The 18,386-nt window shown below is 46.5% G+C and overlaps 1 protein-coding gene across 2 annotated transcripts in view; it reads left to right on the forward strand.

Moving 5' to 3' along the window:
* miga1 (mitoguardin 1) overlaps window positions 1-18,386 on the forward strand; it is a 121,341-nt gene that overhangs the window by 12,059 nt on the left and 90,896 nt on the right. For both annotated transcript variants that reach the window (XM_078218967.1, XM_078218966.1), the window contains exons 3-4: window positions 11,198-11,328; window positions 14,610-14,739. In XM_078218967.1, coding sequence (XP_078075093.1) covers window positions 11,198-11,328; window positions 14,610-14,739 — 261 coding nt within the window. The remainder of the gene's footprint in view (window positions 1-11,197; window positions 11,329-14,609; window positions 14,740-18,386) is intronic.

Here is an 18,386-nt window from a genome sequence, read left to right on the forward strand (position 1 = left end):
TTCCTGGAGAAAACTGCCAACTAATGAACAATGGATCATAGATTCATCCACTAATTTCTATTAAAAGGTTCACCATATGTTCAGCTCTGTCGATGGCGCTCTGAGTTCACAGGTTGACAGTTAAGGGATTTGAGAATATTCTCTGCACTGACTTCTCTGTGTCGTGTTGGTGCAGGGCTGTATTGTTTGCTGCAAGGATTCCTAGGATAAGGCATTAAATTGGGATCCTCGCTGTCTATTTTGATGGCTCATTTGGAATTTAAAGATTTCATGTCACCATTCAAAGATGAGCAGGCAGTCCTGGTATCGGGAATGATGTTTCTCCCTCAGCCAACACCAGCAAGAACTGGCTCGATGGGACATGGGCATTGCTGGCCGGCCAGCATTTATTGCCCATCCCTAGTTGCTTGAGGGCAGTTGAGAGTCAACCACATTGCTGTGGCTCTGGAATCGCATGTAGGCCAAACCAGGTAAGGGTGGCAGATTTCCTTCCCTAAAGGGCATGAGTGGACAAGATGGATTTTTCCGTCAATGGATAATGTTTGATGGACATCAGTAGATTTTAAATTCCAGATATTTTTTACAGTAACTTCATTGCAGTGTTAATGTAAGCCTTACTTGTGACTAATAAATAAACTTTACTTTTATTGCATTCAAATTTCACCATCTCTGTGGCCAGATTTGAACCCGAACATTAGCTGAGTTTCTGGATTAATAAGAACATAAGAACATAAAAACTAGGAGCAGGAGTAGGTCACCTGGCCCCTCGAGCCTGCTCTGCCATTCAATAAGATCATGGCTGATCTTTTTGTGGACTCAGCTCCACTTACCCGCCCGCTCACCATAACCCTTAATTCCTTTACTGTTCAAAAATTTATCTATCCTTACCTTAAAAATATTCAATGAGGTAGCCTCAACTGCTTCACTGGGCAGGGAGTTCCACAGATTCACAACCCTTTGTGTGAAGAAGTTCCTCCTCAACTCAGTCCTAAATCTGCTTTCCCTTATTTTGAGGCCATGCCCCCTAGTTCTAGTTTCACCTGCCAGTGGAAACAACCTCCCTGCTTCTAACTTATCTATTCCCTTCACAATCTTATATGTTTCTATAAGATCTCCCTTCATTCTTCTGAATTCCAATGAGTATAGCCCCAATCTACTCAGTCTCTCCTCATAAGCCAACCCTCTCAACTCCGGAATCAACCTAGTGAATCTCCTCTGCACCCCCTCCCGTGCCAGTATATCCTTTCCCAAGTAAGGAGACCAAAACTGTACACAGTACTCCAGGTGTGGCCTCAACAGCACCTTATAGAGCTGCAACATAATCTTGCTGTTTTTAAACTCCATCCCTCTAGCAATGAAGGACAAAATTCTATTTGCCTTTTTAATTATCTGCTGCACCTGCAAACCAACTCCTCGTGATAATCTCATGATAATACCACTAGGCCATTGCCTCCCCGTTTGCTGGACTTTATCTGTGTGCAAATTGGCATCTCTGTTTTTCCAAATTACAACATTGGCTGCATTTCACAAATAGTGTGTTGTCTGTAAGTTGCTTCGAGGCACCCTGAAGTCATGTAAAACTGTTTTCCTACAAACACTTATTTTGATTGGTCAGTGCAGGTTCTTGCATGTAGGCCCTATGCATTTCATTGCAAATTAAGAAAGATTTAGAAGTTACCACCCTTTAACTGTGTACATGGAATTATATAGGATACATATTTTTTATTCATTCATGGGACATGGGTATCACTGGCTGGCCAGCATTTATTGCCAACCCGAGTTGCCCTTGAAGGGCGGTTGAGAGTCAACCTCTGGCTCTGGAGTCACATGTAGGCCAGACCATGTAAGGACAGCAGAATTCCTTCCCTAATGAACATTAGTGAACCAGATGGTTTTTCTGATCATCGACAATGGTTTCATGATCATCAGTAGATTCGTAATTCTAGATTTTTTTTATTGAATTCAAATTTCACCATCTGCTGTGATGGGATTTAAACCTGGATCCCCTGAACATTCGCTGAGTTTTTGGATTAATAGTTTAGTGATAATATCACTAGGCCATCACCTTCCCATATGACTCAAGATTAGGCCATTCTGCCCAACCAAGACCATAAAACATAGGAGCAGAATTAGGCCACTCTGCTCTGCCATTCAATCATGGCTGATACTTTTCTCATCCCCATTCTCCTGCCTTTTCCCCATAACCCCTGATCCCCTTATTAATCAAGAACCTACCTATCTCTGTCTTAAAGACATTCAATGACCTGGCCTCCACAGTCTTCTGCGGCAAAGAGTTCCACAGATTCACCACTCTCTGGCTGAAGAAATTCCTCCTCATCTCTGTTTTAAAGGATCGTCCCTTTAGCCTGAGGTTGTGCCCTCTGGTTCTAGTTTTTCCTACTAATGGAAACATCCTCTCCACGTCCACTCTATCCAGGCCTCGCAGTATCCTGTAAGTTTCAATAATATCCCCCCTCATCCTTCTAAACTCCAACGAATACAGACCCAGAGTCCTCAACCATTCCTCATACGACAAGCTCTTCATTCCAGGGATCATTTTTGTGAACTTCCTCTGGACCCTTTCTAAGGCCAGCACATCCTTAGATACGTGGCCCAAAACTGCTCACAATACTCCAAATGGGGTCTGACCAGAGCCTTATACAGCCTCAGAGGTACATCCCTGCTCTTGACATGAATGATTATATTCTCCATTCAAGTGTCTTCCCATCTCTCCTCATGTAAATCTATCATCGTAACCCGCTATTCCCTTCTCCCTCATTGGCTTGTTTAGCTTCCCCTTAAGTACGTCAATACTATTCACTTCAACCACTCCGTGTGGCTGTGAGTTCCACATTTTCATCGGTCTTTGGATATGGAAGTTTCTTCTGAAGTCTCTATTGGATTTCTTGGGGACCATCTTAAAGTGATGGCCTCTAGTTATGCTCTTCCCCACAAGAGGAAATGGTCACTCTGTATCCTCTCTCATCAAAACCTTTCATCATTTTAAAGACCTCCATGTCATTTATTGCAATTCTTCTTAGTATTGACTATCCTCACTAATTTGGTGCCATCTGCAAATTTAGAAATTGTATTTTGATTCCACTGTCCAATTGTTAAACTGTGAACCAAATTGATAACCACTGGCCAGATTAATGGAACAAGGGGACACCAATAATGGAAGAGATGGAGCTAAGAGGCTAATCCGAATGGCTGGTGTTGTAGAATGTCTGCACTCTCTCCGGCCTTTTCTGTTCTGGCTGAAACAGAACGCTGTCCATAATCTACAAGGTATGTCAGGAACTGGAATGGAATACTCCCCACTTGCCTGAATGGGTGCAGCTCCAACAACGCTCAAGAAGCTCAATGCCATCCAGGACAAAGCAACCCGCTTGATCAGCACCTGATCCACCACTTTAAACGTTCACTCCATACACCACCGACGCACAGTGGCAGAGTGTTTACCGTCTACAAGATGTACCACTGCAACTCAACAAGACTCCTTTGATGGCATCTTCCAAACCTGCACCCTCTACCACCTAAAACAGTGGTGGTAACCTGCGGCCCGGGGGCCACATATGGTCCATCTGGGTTCTGAGTGTAGTCCATGAGACAATAGAACCATAGAAAATTACAGCACAGAAACAGGCCTTTTGGCCCTTCTTGTCTGTGCCGAACCATTTTTCTGCCGAGTCCCACTGACCTGCACCTGGACCATATCCCTCCACACCCCTCTCATCCATGTACCTGTCCAAGTTTTTCTTGAATGTTAAAAGTGAGCCCGCATTCACCACTTCATCTGGCAGCTCATTCCACACTCCCACCACTCTCTGTGTGAAGAAGCCCCCCCTAATATTCCCTTTAAACTTTTCCCCCTTTACCCTTAACCCATGCCCTCTAGTTTTTTTCTCCCCTCGTCTCAGTGGAAAAAGCCTGCTTGCATTCACTTTATCTATACCCATCAAAATCTTATACACCTCTATCAAATCTCCCCTCATTCTTCTACGTCCAGGGAATAAAGTCCTAACCTATTCAACCTTTCTCTGTAACTCAGTTTCTCAAGTCCCGGCAACATCCTTGTAAACCTTCTCTGCACTCTTTCAACCTTATTAATATCCTTCCTGTAATTAGGTGACCAAAACTGCACACAATACTCTAAATTCGGCCTCACCAATGTCTTATACAACCTCACCATAACATTCCAACTCTTATACTCAATACTTTGATTTATAAAGGCCAATGTACCAAAAGCACTCTTTACGACCCTATCTACCTGTGAGGCCACTTTTAGGGAATTATGTATCTGTATTCCCAGATCCCTCTTCTACTGCACTCTTCAGTGTCCTACCATTTACCTTGTATGTTCTACCTTGGTTTGTCCTTCCAAAGTGCAATACCTCACACTTGTCTGCATTAAACTCCATCTGTCATTTTTCAGCCCATTTTTCTAGCTGGTCCAAATCCCTCTGCAAGCTTTGAAAACCTTCCTCACTGTCCACTACACCTCCAATCTTTGTATCATCAGCAAATTTGCTGATCCAATTTACCACATTTTCATCCAGATCATTGATATAGATGACAAACAACAATGGACCCAGCACTGATCCCTGTGGCACACCACTAGTCACAGGCCTCCACTCAGAGAAGCAATCCTCCACTACCACTCTCTGGCTTCTTCCATTGAGCCAATGTCTAATCCAATTTACTATCTCTCCATGTATACCTAGCGACTGAACCTTACTAACTAACCTCCCATGCGGGACCTTGTCAAAGGCCTTACTGAAGTCCATGTAGACAACATCCACTGCCTTCCCTTCATCCACTTTCCTGGTAACCTCCTCGAAAAACTCTAATAGATTGGTTAAACATGACCTACCGCGCACAAAACCATGTTGACTCTCCCTAATAAGTCCCTCTCTATCCAAATATTTGTAGATCCTATCTCTTAGTACTCCTTCCAATAATTTACCTACTACTGACGTCAAACTTACCGGCCTATAATTTCCCGCATTACCTTTTGAGCCTTTTTTAAACAACGGAACGACATGAGCTATCCTCCAATCATACGGCACCTCACCCGTGGATACATTTTAAATATATCTGCCAGGGCCCCTGCAATTTCAACACTAGTCTCCTCAGGGTCCGAGGGAATACCCTGTCCGATCCTGGGGATTTATCTACTCTGATTTGCCTCAAGACAGCAAGCACCTCCTCTCCTTTAATCTGTATAGGTTCCATGACCTCCCTACTTGTTTGCCTTATTTCTATAGACTCCATGCCAGTTTCCTTAGTAAATACGGATACAAAAAACCCAATTAATATCTCCCCTATTTCTTTTGGTTCCAAACATAGCCGACCACTCTGATCTTCAAGAGGACCAATTTTATCCCTTACTATCCTTTTGCTCTTAATATACCTGTCAAAGCTCTTAGGATTATCCTTCACCTTGTCTGCCAAAGCAACCTCATGTCTTCTTTTAGCCCTCCTGATTTCTTTCTTGCACTTTTTACACTCCTCAAGCATCTTATTTGCTCCCTGTTGCCTATACATGTCATACATCTCTCTCTTCTTCTTTATCAGAGTTCCAATATCCCTCGAGAACCAAGGTTCCTTATTCTTATTCACTTTGCCTTTAATCCTGACAGGAACATACAAACTCTGCACTCTCAAAATTTCTCCTTTGAAGGCCTCCCACTTACCAATTACATCCTTGCCAGAGAACAGCCTGTCCCAATCCACGCTTTTTAGATCCTTTCTCATTTCTTCAAATTTGGCCTTTTTCCAGTTTAGATCCTCAACCCGAGGACCAGATCTATCTTTATCCATGATCAAGTTGAAACTAATGGCGTTATGTTCACTGGAACCAAAGTGTTCCCCTACACACACTTCCGTCACTTGTCCTAACTCGTTTCCTAATAGGAGATCTAATATTGCATCCTCTCTAGTTGGTACCTCTATATATTGATTTAGAAAATTTTCCTGAACACATTTTACAAACTCTAACCCGTCTAGACCTTTAACAGTATCGGAGTCCCAATCTATATGTGGAAAATTAAAATCCCCTACTATCACAACTTTATGTTTCCTGCAGTTGTCTGCTATCTCTCTGCAGATTTGCTCCTCCAATTCTCGCTGACTATTGGGTGGTCTATAATACACCCCCATTAATATGGTTATACCTTTCCTGTTTCTCAGCTCCACCCATATGGCCTCGGTAGACAAGCCCTCTAATCTGTCCTGCCTGAGCACTGCTGTAACAAATTCCCTGACTAGCAATGCCACCCCCCCCCACCCTTCATCCCTCTGCCTCTATCATGTCTGAAACATCGGAACCCTGGAACATTGAGCTGTCAGTCCTGCCCCTCCTGTAGCCAAGTTTCACTAATGGCTATAATGTCATAATTCTATGTGTCGATCCACGCCCTCAGCTCGTCTGCCTTCCCCACAATACTCCTGGCATTGAAATAGACACACCTCAAAAGATTATTATCACCACACACAACCCTTCAATTTGTGATTTTGCATGAACTATTAACATCATTTATTTTCACCCCCGCTCCGCTATCTGCTCTGGCACTCTGGTTCCCACCCCCCTGCAACATTTTGTTAACTGTTGCCCACACGCAGAGTTGCCACATTCTGCTGGTTTCCATCCACGTAGTTTTTTTTCCTATCGGTGTTACTGAAGTAAATAGCACGTAAAGCAAGGGCAAGTGAAGTGAGGTGTGTGCTGATTGCTCACAACATTGACTGTGAGAGCCGTGTGCTCCCTCTGTGCCCAAACAAGTGTAAATATTTTGTTTTTGAATTTGATGACGGTTCTGTTAATATTTGAATGATTGAACATTTTTTATAACTCATTCTGAAATATTCGGCATGTATTAAATGTATTTAATCTTATTCATGGGGTTATGGTTAGTGAACAAGCCCGATTTCAATCTTGCGGCCCACTGAGATGAAGGAGCGGCCACTCATGTGGCCCACTTATCGGAGACCTTAAAGAACAAGGGCAGCAGGTATATGGGAACACCACCCCCCCCCACAGGTTCCCTGCCAAACTATCCTGACCTGAACATATATCACTATTCCTTCATTGCCGCTGGGTCAAAATTCTGAAACTCTGTGGGTGTTACCTACACTGCATGGACTGCAGCGGTCTGGCTCAACACCACCCTTCTCAAGAGCTTCAAGAAGAGACAGTGGGCCTGATTTTACCGGCATGGCAGCCCCGAAATCGGGGTGGGTGAGGCTCGCCGAACGGTATTCCCCATTGGCCTCGGGCACGATCTTACAAGCCTCAGGCAGCCGTGCGGTAAAACCAGGGCCAATTAGTGCTGGCCTTGACAGTAACACGAACAGTAACAAAAATAAAATGGCACACTAAGCTAAAAGATCCACACCGTGTGCCAAACTACAGCATGGCAGCTGGCATTTTCAGTTTGGTATGGCAGCTGAAATCAGGTTTCTAATGGCTTCACACAATAAATATCACTGCAGGTTAGGTGGATCGAGGTTTGAAGTTTATTTATTAGTCACAAGTCGGCTTACATTAACACTGCAATGAAGTTACCGTGAAAATCCCTTATTTGCCACATTCCGGCACTTGTTCGGGAACACTGAGGGGGGAATTTAGCATGGCCAATGCGCCTAATCAGCACGTCTTTTGGACTGTGGGAGGAAACCGGAGCACCCGGAGGAAATCCACACAGACACGGGGAGAACGTGCAAACTCCACACAGGCAGTGACCCGAGCTGGGAATCGAACCCGGGTCCCTGGCTCTGTGAGGCAGCAGTGCGAACCACTGTGTCACCGTGCCGCCCCAGTGGATGTGTGGATTAGCGGGATAAATGCGTGGGGTTACGGGCATAGGGCAGGGTTGGGCCTGGGTAAAGATGCTCTGTCGGAGAGTCAGTGCAGACTCAATGGGCCGAATGGCCTCCTTCTGCACTGTAGGGATTCTATGATTCTATTCTATTCTATGATTCTCTGCTCTCTCTCCTCGCACTGCCCTTGTCAGGATTTTCAAAATGGGTTTCCATTGCTGGAGAAACAAGTTAATTCTATTTGACAGCCGGGAAGCAATAATGGATTTTAATATGTAATTATGTCTCTCCTGACTGAAAAACCTCTTGTAAGCTGACCACACCAGTGGCTAGCTAGCTAGTGGAAACACTTAAACATTGAAACAGCACTTCCCCATCCTGGCTCGTAATTGGAATCAATAGTGGAAGGAAAGATTCTTTTCCCCCTGTATTCATCCAGCGAAATGATATTACTGCTGAGGATGGATCAGAACATCTTGCGTCACGGTTTTTTTCTGTTTGTGTGATACATTTTGTAAGTGCTAATAACACTTCAAAAATACATTTTAAATAGCAGCGTTCTTGGGGTATTTGCTGAAGGTTTGCTGTGCTGTTTGATGGAGAAAATGATTTAAAAAGGAGGAACTTGCATTTATATAGCTGCTTTCACAGTTTTACGTTGTCCTGAAGCAAATAAAGTATTTTTGAAGCATTGTCAATTTTGAAATAAGGGCACGGGAAGAAGTCTCACAACACCAGGTTAAAGTCCAACAGGTTTATTTGGAATCACAAGCTTTCGGAGCACTGTTCCTACATCAGGTGAGCAGTGCTCCAAAAGCTTGTGATTCCAAATAAACTTGTTGGTCTTTAACCTGGTGTTGTGAGACTTCTTACTGTGCCCACCCCAGTCCAACACCGGCATATCCACATCATGAAATAAGGGCAGGCTGTGGCGTAGTGGTATTGTCATTGGGACTAATAATCTAGAGACTCAGAGCAAGATCCTGGGACCCAGGTTCAAATCCCACCATGGCAAATGGTGAAATTCAAATTCAATAAAAATCTGGAATTAAGAGTTTAATGGTGACCACGGAACAATTATAGATTGTTGTAAAACCCCAACTGATTCACTTCTGTCATCCTTACCTGGTCCGGTCTACATGTGACTCCAGATCCACAGCAAAGTGATTGACTCTCAAATGCCCTCTGAAATGGAGGGCAGTTATGGACAGGCAATAAATGAGCCATTCGGCCCATCGAGTCTGCACCGACCACAATCCCACGCAGGCCCTATCCCCATAACCCCATGCATTTACCCCAGCTAGTCCCCTGACACTAAGGGGCAATTGAGCATGGCCAATCCACCTAACCTGCACATCTTTGGACTGTGGGAGGAAACCAGAGCACCCTGAGGAAACCCACGCAGACACGGGGAGAATGTGCAAACTCCACATAGGCAGTGACCCAAGCCGGGAATCAATCGCATCAAAGAAACATAGGAAATGCAGCAGTCAATTTGTGCACAGCAAGCTCCCACAAACAACAGTGTGTGTTGGATAGGTCACCTGTTTTAGTGATATTGGCTGAGTGATAGATATCAGTGAGGAAGAACTTATAGAATCCCTACAGTGCTGAAGGAGGCCATTCAGCCCATTGAGCCTGCACCAACAACAATTCCACCTGTAACCCCTGTATTTACCCTACTTGTCCCCCTGACTGCGGGCGGCATGGCAGCACAGTGGTTAGCACTGCTGCTTCACAGTGCCAGGGATCGATTCCCAACTTGGGTCGCTGTCTGTATGGGCTTTGCACATTCTCTCCATGTCTGTGTGGGTTTCCTCCGGGTACTCCGGTTTCTTCCCACAGTCCAAAGATGTGCAGGCTCGGTGGATTGGCCATGGTAAATTGCCCCTTAGTGTCAGGGGGACCAGCTAGGGTAAATGCATGGGGTTATGGGGATAGGGCCTGGGTGGGATTGTGGTCAGTGCAGATTCAATGGGCTGAATGGCCTTCTTCTGCACTGTAGGGATTCTATGACACTAAGGGAGAATTTAGCATGGCCAATCCACCAAACCTGCACATTGTTGGACTTCCTTGCTCTTCTTCGAAATAACGCTGTGGGATCTTTTATGTTCACCTGCAGCACTCCCTTAACGTCTCATCCAAAAGCTGGCACTTCTGATAGTGCAGCACTCCATCAATGCTGCTTTGGAGTTTCAGTCCAGATTTTGCAGATTTTTGAGTGTGATTTGAACCCATGGCTATTTTAGAGGCATTTTAACCATTGAGCCCTTAATTTGTCAAGCCTTTAACTGAAGACAGGTGTGTATCCCTCCGGATGCACTGCCAAGTTTTCAGACCATATTTTCTGGCACTCTGGGGGTGGGGTTTACACCGTCAGTCTGGTGGGGTGGAGGCTGATAAAGCCGGCAGAGATCGGGGGCAACATCTTTAAAGGTAGAACTGACGTTAAACTTCCCCAGCACCCCTCTATCAGCAAGGTATCAGGGGCACTCACCCGCACCACACAATTATTAGGGGCTCTCTCCCCACCCCCATAACCACCACGGCAGCATCACCACCGAATTCAAATATCTGCAGTGGTGGGATTTGAACCCGGGTCCCCAGATCTTGCCTGTGTTCTCTGGGTTACTAATCCAGTGACAATACCACTACACCACTGCCTCTCCTAGGCTGAGGGAGGAGTGCACTGTTGGAGCTATGACTCCTCGGATAAGGTGTCAAACCGAGGTCCAATCTGACCGCTCAGGTGAGGGGAACAGATTCTGTGGGCATTATTGGGAGCTCTCCCGGGTGCCCTGGTCAATATTCCCCAGCCAACGTGATGATAAATAATTTTTTTGTGTGCTCTAATTTGTGCTGCCACATTTCCTGCATTAGTCTTCAATAGTAATGCAATTTAAGGGCGGCATGGTGGCGCAGTAGTTAGCACTGCTGCCTCACAGCGCCAGGGACCCGGGTTCAATTCCAGCCTCGGGTCTGTGTGGAGTTTGCACATTCTCCCCGTGTCTGCGTGGGTTTCCTCCGGGTGCTCCGGTTTCCCCCTTCAGTCCGAAAGATGTGCGGGTTAGGTTGATTGGCCATGATAAATTGACCCTTAGTGTCAGGGGGATTAGCGGGGTAAATATATGGGATTATGGGGATAGGACTTGGGTGGGATTGTTGTCAGTGTGGGCTCGATGGGCCAAATGGCCTCCTTCTGCACTGTAAATTCTATGATAGCCTTTCATTCAGAGTGCTCTGGGACACCCTGAGGTTGTGAACGGTGCTATGTAAATACAAGCTCTCTCTGCCCTTCGAACTGTGAAAGGTGACAGAAAGTGATGCGTTTGCGCCCATGTCACCCACCCCCCACCTTTGTGATTTTCACTCACAGGTTCGAGTTGTGCCAGCAGTCGACAAAACCTGAGCCTCTCCTTGCAATCGAAGGGATCGCACTCACTAAACACGTATGCATCTGCGGGGCTGCTCAGCAAATACTCCGGCTCAGCGCAGAGTCTGGTCTCGGTAAGCAGTTGGAGAGCAGTAAGTCAAATCTCCAGAGGTTAACCCTCACTCAGACAGGAAGGAGCCAGTGCAGTGGGAGCCAGAGGGGCAGGGCAAGCGTTTCCTACCCGCCTGGACAGAATAGCTGCATACGTGCTGAATGGGAGCTGCCGAATGCCCCTAACTGCTGCAATTTTGTATTAATTGGGTTAATCCAGTCAGGGAAGGTGATGGGAAAGAGTCTGTACAATCTGATGACACGCAACCATATTCAGCAAAATTCAACAACCAGCACCCATACTACTCTGTCCAACCTGACGACACATAGGAATTAGGGGGAAATGGTGGCGTAGTGGTTAAGCCACTCACCGGGGCGGCATGGTTAGCACTGCTGCCTCCCAGTGCCAGGGACCCGGGTTCGATTCCTGGCTTGGGTCACTGCCTGTGTGGAGTTTGCACATTCTCCTCGTGTCCACGTGGGTTTCCTCCGGGTGCTCCGGTTTCTTCCCACAGTCCAAAGATGTGTGGATTAGATTGATTGGCCATGTTAAATTGCCCATTATTGTCAGGTGGTTCTAATACATGGGGTTAAGGGGATAGGGCCTGGGTGGGATTATGGTTGGTGCAGACTCGATGGGCCGAATGGCGGCCTCCTGCACGATGGGGATTCTATGTCTATGTCTATTAATCCAGAGAGCGAGGCTGGGGGCCATGGGTTCAAATCCCAACACAGAATTTAAATTAAATTAGTAAATCTGGAACTGAAAGCTAGTCTCAGTCATGGAGACCATGATAACTGTCATCAATGGTCATAAAAACCCATCTGGTTTACTAATGTCTTTTAGGGAAGGAAATCTGCTGTCCTTACCCGGTCTGGCCTACTTGTGACTCCAGAGCCACAGCAATGTGGTTTACTCTTAACTGCCCCCTGAAATGGCCAAGCAAGCCCCCCCCCCGTTCAAGGGCAGTTAGGGATGGACAATAATTGCTGGCCTTGCCAGCGATAGCCACACTCCATACAGTCACACAAAGAAAGCTGTACAGTGCGTACAGACTTCCCAGTTCACAGCTCCGTTGTTCCCAATAAATCATAAAGGGCCACAGCCAAAGTTGGCTGATAAAGTTAGGTGCTAAAGTATTCCCGGTTGTGCCCAGTGTATACCAGTTATTCCCAGCTGGGCCCAGTTTCGATACAGTTCCAGTCCTCAACTTGCTTTTCCTTCCATTTGGAGCTCCTGTACAGCCACGACCTCGGGTCTAACTAATCTGTTCCTCAAATACAACTTAAATTCAGATCAAACACAGATTTGTTAACATCTTACAAATACATCAGTACAATAATGGAGATAACATTAGCTGTGGCAAATGAGACAGTTTCGCAGAGGATCGCAAGCTATGTCGTGGTGATTTAGTAAAGCCCCCCACTCCGCTATATGTTTCTGACCTCTGATTTGACCACTAGTTTTTCCTGGTGACTCGATATCCTTCAAGAATTATTCGGAAAGAATGGAATGCGGGGTCCCCTGGGAGGAGGGAGGAGGGTGGCAGGGTGGGAGGGCGGGGGGGCGGTGAGAGTGTCGATGCGGGGCCTGGTCTGGGTGTTTGAAATAGTTAATCTGAAGTTAAAAGTCCTCTGTTCCATCTAAGGGGGTGATTCTCCCCAAAAGTTCTAAGCGCTGAATTCACAGGAAAAATGGTGTAAATCATGATTGTTTTTTCAGTGGGAGTTCAGACTCGAATCTCCCGCACTCTGTGCAATGTAGAAGTCACAATCGTGAATATCATTAAAAGCTCGGGGGAGGGGGGGGGGGGGCCTATTCATGCCACAGTCTGACTGTTCCAGGACTCTGCACATGCGCAGTGGTCCTGAACTGTCAGACTGCAGTTTGCTGGCCAGCAATTGAGCTGGCCAGTCCGGGACCCCTGCGGTGCTACCCCTCCACCCCCTCCCCCAATCACGGACCCCACAAGCATTCCTGGGCCAACCTCAACCCCCATCTGGCCCGGAGCGCCCTGATCTCCAGCCCCCTCCCCCCCAATCCCCAGCAGTGACAAAAGATTAGCGGGTCAGAATGGGAGAACCAGCCCCTGAATCTTTCAGAATAACAATGAGAGTAAAACTGGCAAAACCAAGTTAGCAATTTAAATTGCTTTGTCGGATGATTCCCCGCCCAGAGCGATTGTCCAGGGGAAGTTAGCACTTCTGGACAAACCCTTGCCTGGGAACGTCAGAGAGGAATTCCCCAGCGGATTTTTGGGTCCCCCCCCCCCTGCCCCCCAATCTAATCTGGGGAGCCAGGAAGTTACGGCCCAGTCGGCTTCACTTTCCACAGATGCTGCCAGACCTGCCGAGCTTTTCCGGCATTTTCTGTTTTTATTTCAGATTTTGCTTTTGCATGAGGTGGGTGGAAATTTCCAATCCCACCTGCCCCGGGACCGGACATTCCCCCCTGAGGAAAAAGGGCCTTTCACTTGTCTGTCAAACTATCCTTCCCACCCGTGACGATCCCTGTGGCAGGCAGGAGCAGAAGATTTAGGCCATGGTTTTTGGAGGCCTGGTAGTGTGAGGGCCTGTTCTGAGTGAGGGTGTCACTTCACGGGAAACTCCCAATGCCTCTGAAGTTTCAGAGAGAAAACTAGCCTTTCTGTTGCACCTCAGGACATTGAAACAGTTCACAGCCGATAAGTTAGTGAATATTTATCACTGTGACTGCTATTTTGAGGTAAACACTATTTACATACATCAGAGTCCCCCCCACAACAGCAATGGTCACACAGAGGGTGGTGAGTGTCTGGAATGAGCTGTCAGAGGTAGTAGTCGAGGCGGGTACAATTTTGTCTTTTAAAAAGCATTTAGACAGTTACATGGGTAAGATGGGTATAGAGTGGATATGGGACAAACGCGGGCAATTGGGACTAGCTTAGTGGTTTTAAAAAAGGGCGGCATGGACAAGTTGGGCCAAAGGGCCTGTTTCCATGCTGTAAACCTCTATGACTATGACTCTATGAGACAAGTGGCTATCCTGTATTTTTGATGGTTACACAAACTGTGGCTTTCCTCCGGGTGTTCCGGTTTCCTCCCACACTCCAAAGATGTGTGGGTTAGGTGGATTGGCTGTGCTAAACTGCGCCTCAGTGTCAGGGGGATTAGCAGGGTAAATGTGTTGGGTCACGGGAAGAGGGCCTGGGTGGGATTGTGGTCGGTACAGACTCGATGGGCCGAATAGCCTCTGCACTGTAGGGATTCTGTGATATTAACTGGAAAATGATTTAAGCTGTCGTTCGTTTCTTTGTGTACCCAGGTTCGGAGTGTGAATTCCTCACACAGCTGCGTGTGTGCTGCATCTAACTTGTGGGACAAAGTCGCTGGAGAAAATGAAATCAACCTGGTTAACGTGCCGGTGACTACTCCTGAAAACCTGTATCTGATGGGTAGGTTTTTATTTGATTTGATTTATTATTGTCACATGTATTAACACACAGTGAAACGTTTTGTTTCTTGCAAGCTATACAGACAAAGCATACCGTTCATAGAGAAGGAAAGGAGCGGGTGCAGAATGTAGTGTTACAGTCATAGCTAGGGTGTGGAGAAAGATCAACTTAATGCGAGGTAAGTCCATTCAAAAGTCTGACAGCAGCAGGGAAGAAGCTGTTCTTGAGTCAGTTGGTACGTAACCTCAGACTTTTGTACCTTTTTCCCAACAGAAGAAGGTAGAAGAGAGAATGTCCGGGGTGCGTGGGGTCCTTGATTATGCTGGCTGCTTTGCTGAGGCAGGGGGAAATGTAGACAGAGTCAATGGATGTGAGGCTGGTTTGCGTGATGGACTGGGCTACGTTCACAACCCTTCGTAGTTTTTTGCGATCTTGGTCAGAGCAGGAGCCGTGATACATCCAGAAAGGACGCTTTCTAAGGTGCATCTGTAAAAATTGGTGAGAGTTGTAATGGACATGCTGAGTTTCCTGAGCCTCCTGAGAAAGTAGAGGCGTTGGTGGGCTTTCTTAACTATAGTGTCGGCATGGAGAGACCAGGACAGCTTGTTGGTGATCTGGACACCTAGAAACCTGAAGTTCTTTCCCTGTCCATTTCATCACCGGTGATGGCAGAACGAGATGGAGAATTGTAACTGTGTGAAAGGGAAAGCTAAGTGACCTAAAGAAAGAAAGAACACAAGAACTGGGAGCAGGAGTAGCTCACACAGCCCATCGATTCTGCCCCGTCATTCAGTACGAACATGGCTTGCCTTGGGCTTCAACTAGACTTTCTTGCCTGCTTGCCATATCCTTCAATGCCCTGTGACGCCAAACACCTGCCTATCCAGCCTTAAAATGTATTCAACAATGAAGCATCCACAATCCTCTGGGGTAGAGATTTCCAAAGATTCACAACCCTTTGAGTGAAGAAATGTCTCCTCAGTTCAATCCTAAAGAAAGCGATAAAGAAAGGAAGGATAGACTATGAAGAAGAAAGCGATAAAGAAAGGAAGGATAGACTATGAAGCTAGGCTAGCAATTAATATAAAAAATGATAGTAAAAGTTTTTATAAATATACAAAAAGGAATAGAGTGGCTAGAGTGAATGTTGGACCCTTGGAGGACGAGAGGGGGGAGTTAATAGTGGGAAATGAGGATATGGCTGAGTCTTTAAATAAGTTTTTTGTGTCGGTCTTCACGGTGGAGGACACAAATAGTTTGCCAAATATTAACGATAGAGGGTTGGCAGCAGGAGAAATACTTAATACAATTAATGTTACCAGAGAGGCAGTGCTGGGTAGACTAATGGGACTGAAGGTGGACAAGTCCCCGGGTCCGGATGGAATGCATCCCAGGGTATTGAAAGAAATGTCAGAGGTAATAGTGGATGCGTTAGTGATTATTTATCAAAACTCGTTGCATTCTGGGGTAGTGCCGGTTGATTGGAAAACGGCTAATGTTACGCCGCTGTTTAAAAAAGGAAGGAGACAAAAGGCGGGTAACTATAGGCCGGTCAGCTTAACGTCTGTAGTAGGGAAAATGCTGGAATCCATTATTAAAGAGGAGATAGCAGGGCATCTGGATAGAAATGGTTCGATCAATCAGACGCAGCATGGATTCATGAGGGGAAAGTCGTGCTTGACGAACATGTTGGATTTTTATGAAGATGTGACTAGGGCGGTTGATGGAGGAGAACCGGTGGATGCGGTGTTTCTGGATTTCCAAAAGGCGTTTGATAAGGTGCCCCATAAAAGGCTGCTGAAGAAGATTAGGGCACACGGAGTTGGGGGTAGTGTGTTAAAGTGGATTGGGGACTGGCTATCCGACAGGAAGCAAAGAGTCGGAATAAATGGGTGTTTTTCCGGTTGGAGGAAGGTAACTAGTGGCGTGCCGCAGGGATCGGTACTCGGGCCGCAACTGTTTACCATTTATATAGATGATCTGGAGGAGGGGACGGAGTGTAGGGTAACGAAGTTTGCAGACGACACAAAGATAAGTGGAAAAGTGAATGGTGTGGAGGACGGAGAAGATCTGCAGAGAGATTTGGACAGGCTGAGTGAGTGGGCGAGGATATGGCAAATGGAGTATAACGTTGAGAAATGCGAGGTTATACACTTTGGAGGAAATAATAACAAATGGGATTACTATCTCAATGGAAACAAATTAAAACATGCTACCGTGCAAAGGGACCTGGGGGTCCTGGTGCATGAGACGCAAAAGCCCAGTCTGCAGGTACAACAGGTGATCAAGAAGGCAAATGGGATGTTGGCCTATATTGCGAGGGGGATAGAATATAAAAGCAGGGATGTCTTGATGCACCTGTACAGGGCATTGGTGAGGCCGCAGCTGGAATACTGTGTGCAGTATTGGTCCCCTTATATGAGGAAGGATATATTGGCATTGGAGGGAGTGCAGAGAAGGTTCACCAGGTTGATACCGGAGATGAGGGGTTTGGATTATGAGGAGAGGCTGAGGAGATTGGGTTTGTACTCGTTGGAGTTTAGAAGGATGAGGGGGGATCTTATGGAGAGTTATAAGATAATGCGGGGGCTGGAAAGGGTGGAGGCGGAGAGATTCTTTCCACTTAGTAAGGAAGTTAAAACTAGAGGACACAGCCTCAAAATAAAGGGGGGTCGGTTTAAGACAGAGTTGAGGAGGAACTTCTTCTCCCAGAGGGTGGTGAATCTCTGGAATTCTCTGCCCACTGAGGTGGTGGAGGCTACCTCGCTGAATATGTTTAAAGCGCGGATGGATGGATTCCTGATCGGTAAGGGAATTAAGGGTTATGGGGATCAGGCGGGTAAGTGGTACTGATCCACGTCAGATCAGCCATGATCTTATTGAATGGTGGGGCAGGCTCGAGGGGCTAGATGGCCTACTCCTGCTCCTATTTCTTATGTTCTTATGTTCTTAAATGATCAGCCCCTTATCCTGAGGCTGTGCCGCTGAGATTCCCCACCCTGTAGATACCATCTCTCAGCGTCGACCCTACCAGGCCCCTTCTAAACCTTTGAACGAGATTGCCTCTCATTTTTTTAAACTCCAAGAGAAGGTAGACCCAATTTACTCTCATCCCAGGCATCAGTTCAGTGAAACTTGCTCAAACTTGAATCTATTTAGCCCCCTTCATGATGTCCCAAAGTGCTTCATAATCAACGATGTGCCGCCACTGTTGCAAAGTAGGGGATCAGAGCAGTTTGTGTACAGCAAGATCCCACCAATAGCAAGTGATTGCGACAGCAGTCGTCTGCTTTTGGTGATGCTGGTTGAGGAATAACTGGGCTGCTGCTGCACACCTTCCAATGCCGCGCCCTCACCTGTCGCCTGGACATACCTTGGCGTGTCTTGTTGCCATCCGACCGCAGAGATCCCCAGTGAAGGTTTCGCTACAGAGGAATCCTCCCCCTCAATATTGGGGATCTGGGGTGGAGGATGTTGCATGCAGCAGTCCCATACAACCCTAGGCTGCACCGTTTCATGGGCTCCCAAGAAACCTGCCCTTTTTGCGATCTTGTGGAGTCCGTTGATATGTCTACATTAATTGTCTTAGGCTGCACGCTCTTTTCTGTTACTTGAAAAATCTTTTGTTATAGTTTCAGCTCCACACT

The sequence above is a fragment of the Mustelus asterias genome, chromosome 8 (genome assembly GCF_964213995.1).
Source record: "Mustelus asterias chromosome 8, sMusAst1.hap1.1, whole genome shotgun sequence".
In the NCBI taxonomy this organism is placed as follows: Eukaryota; Metazoa; Chordata; class Chondrichthyes; order Carcharhiniformes; family Triakidae; genus Mustelus; species Mustelus asterias.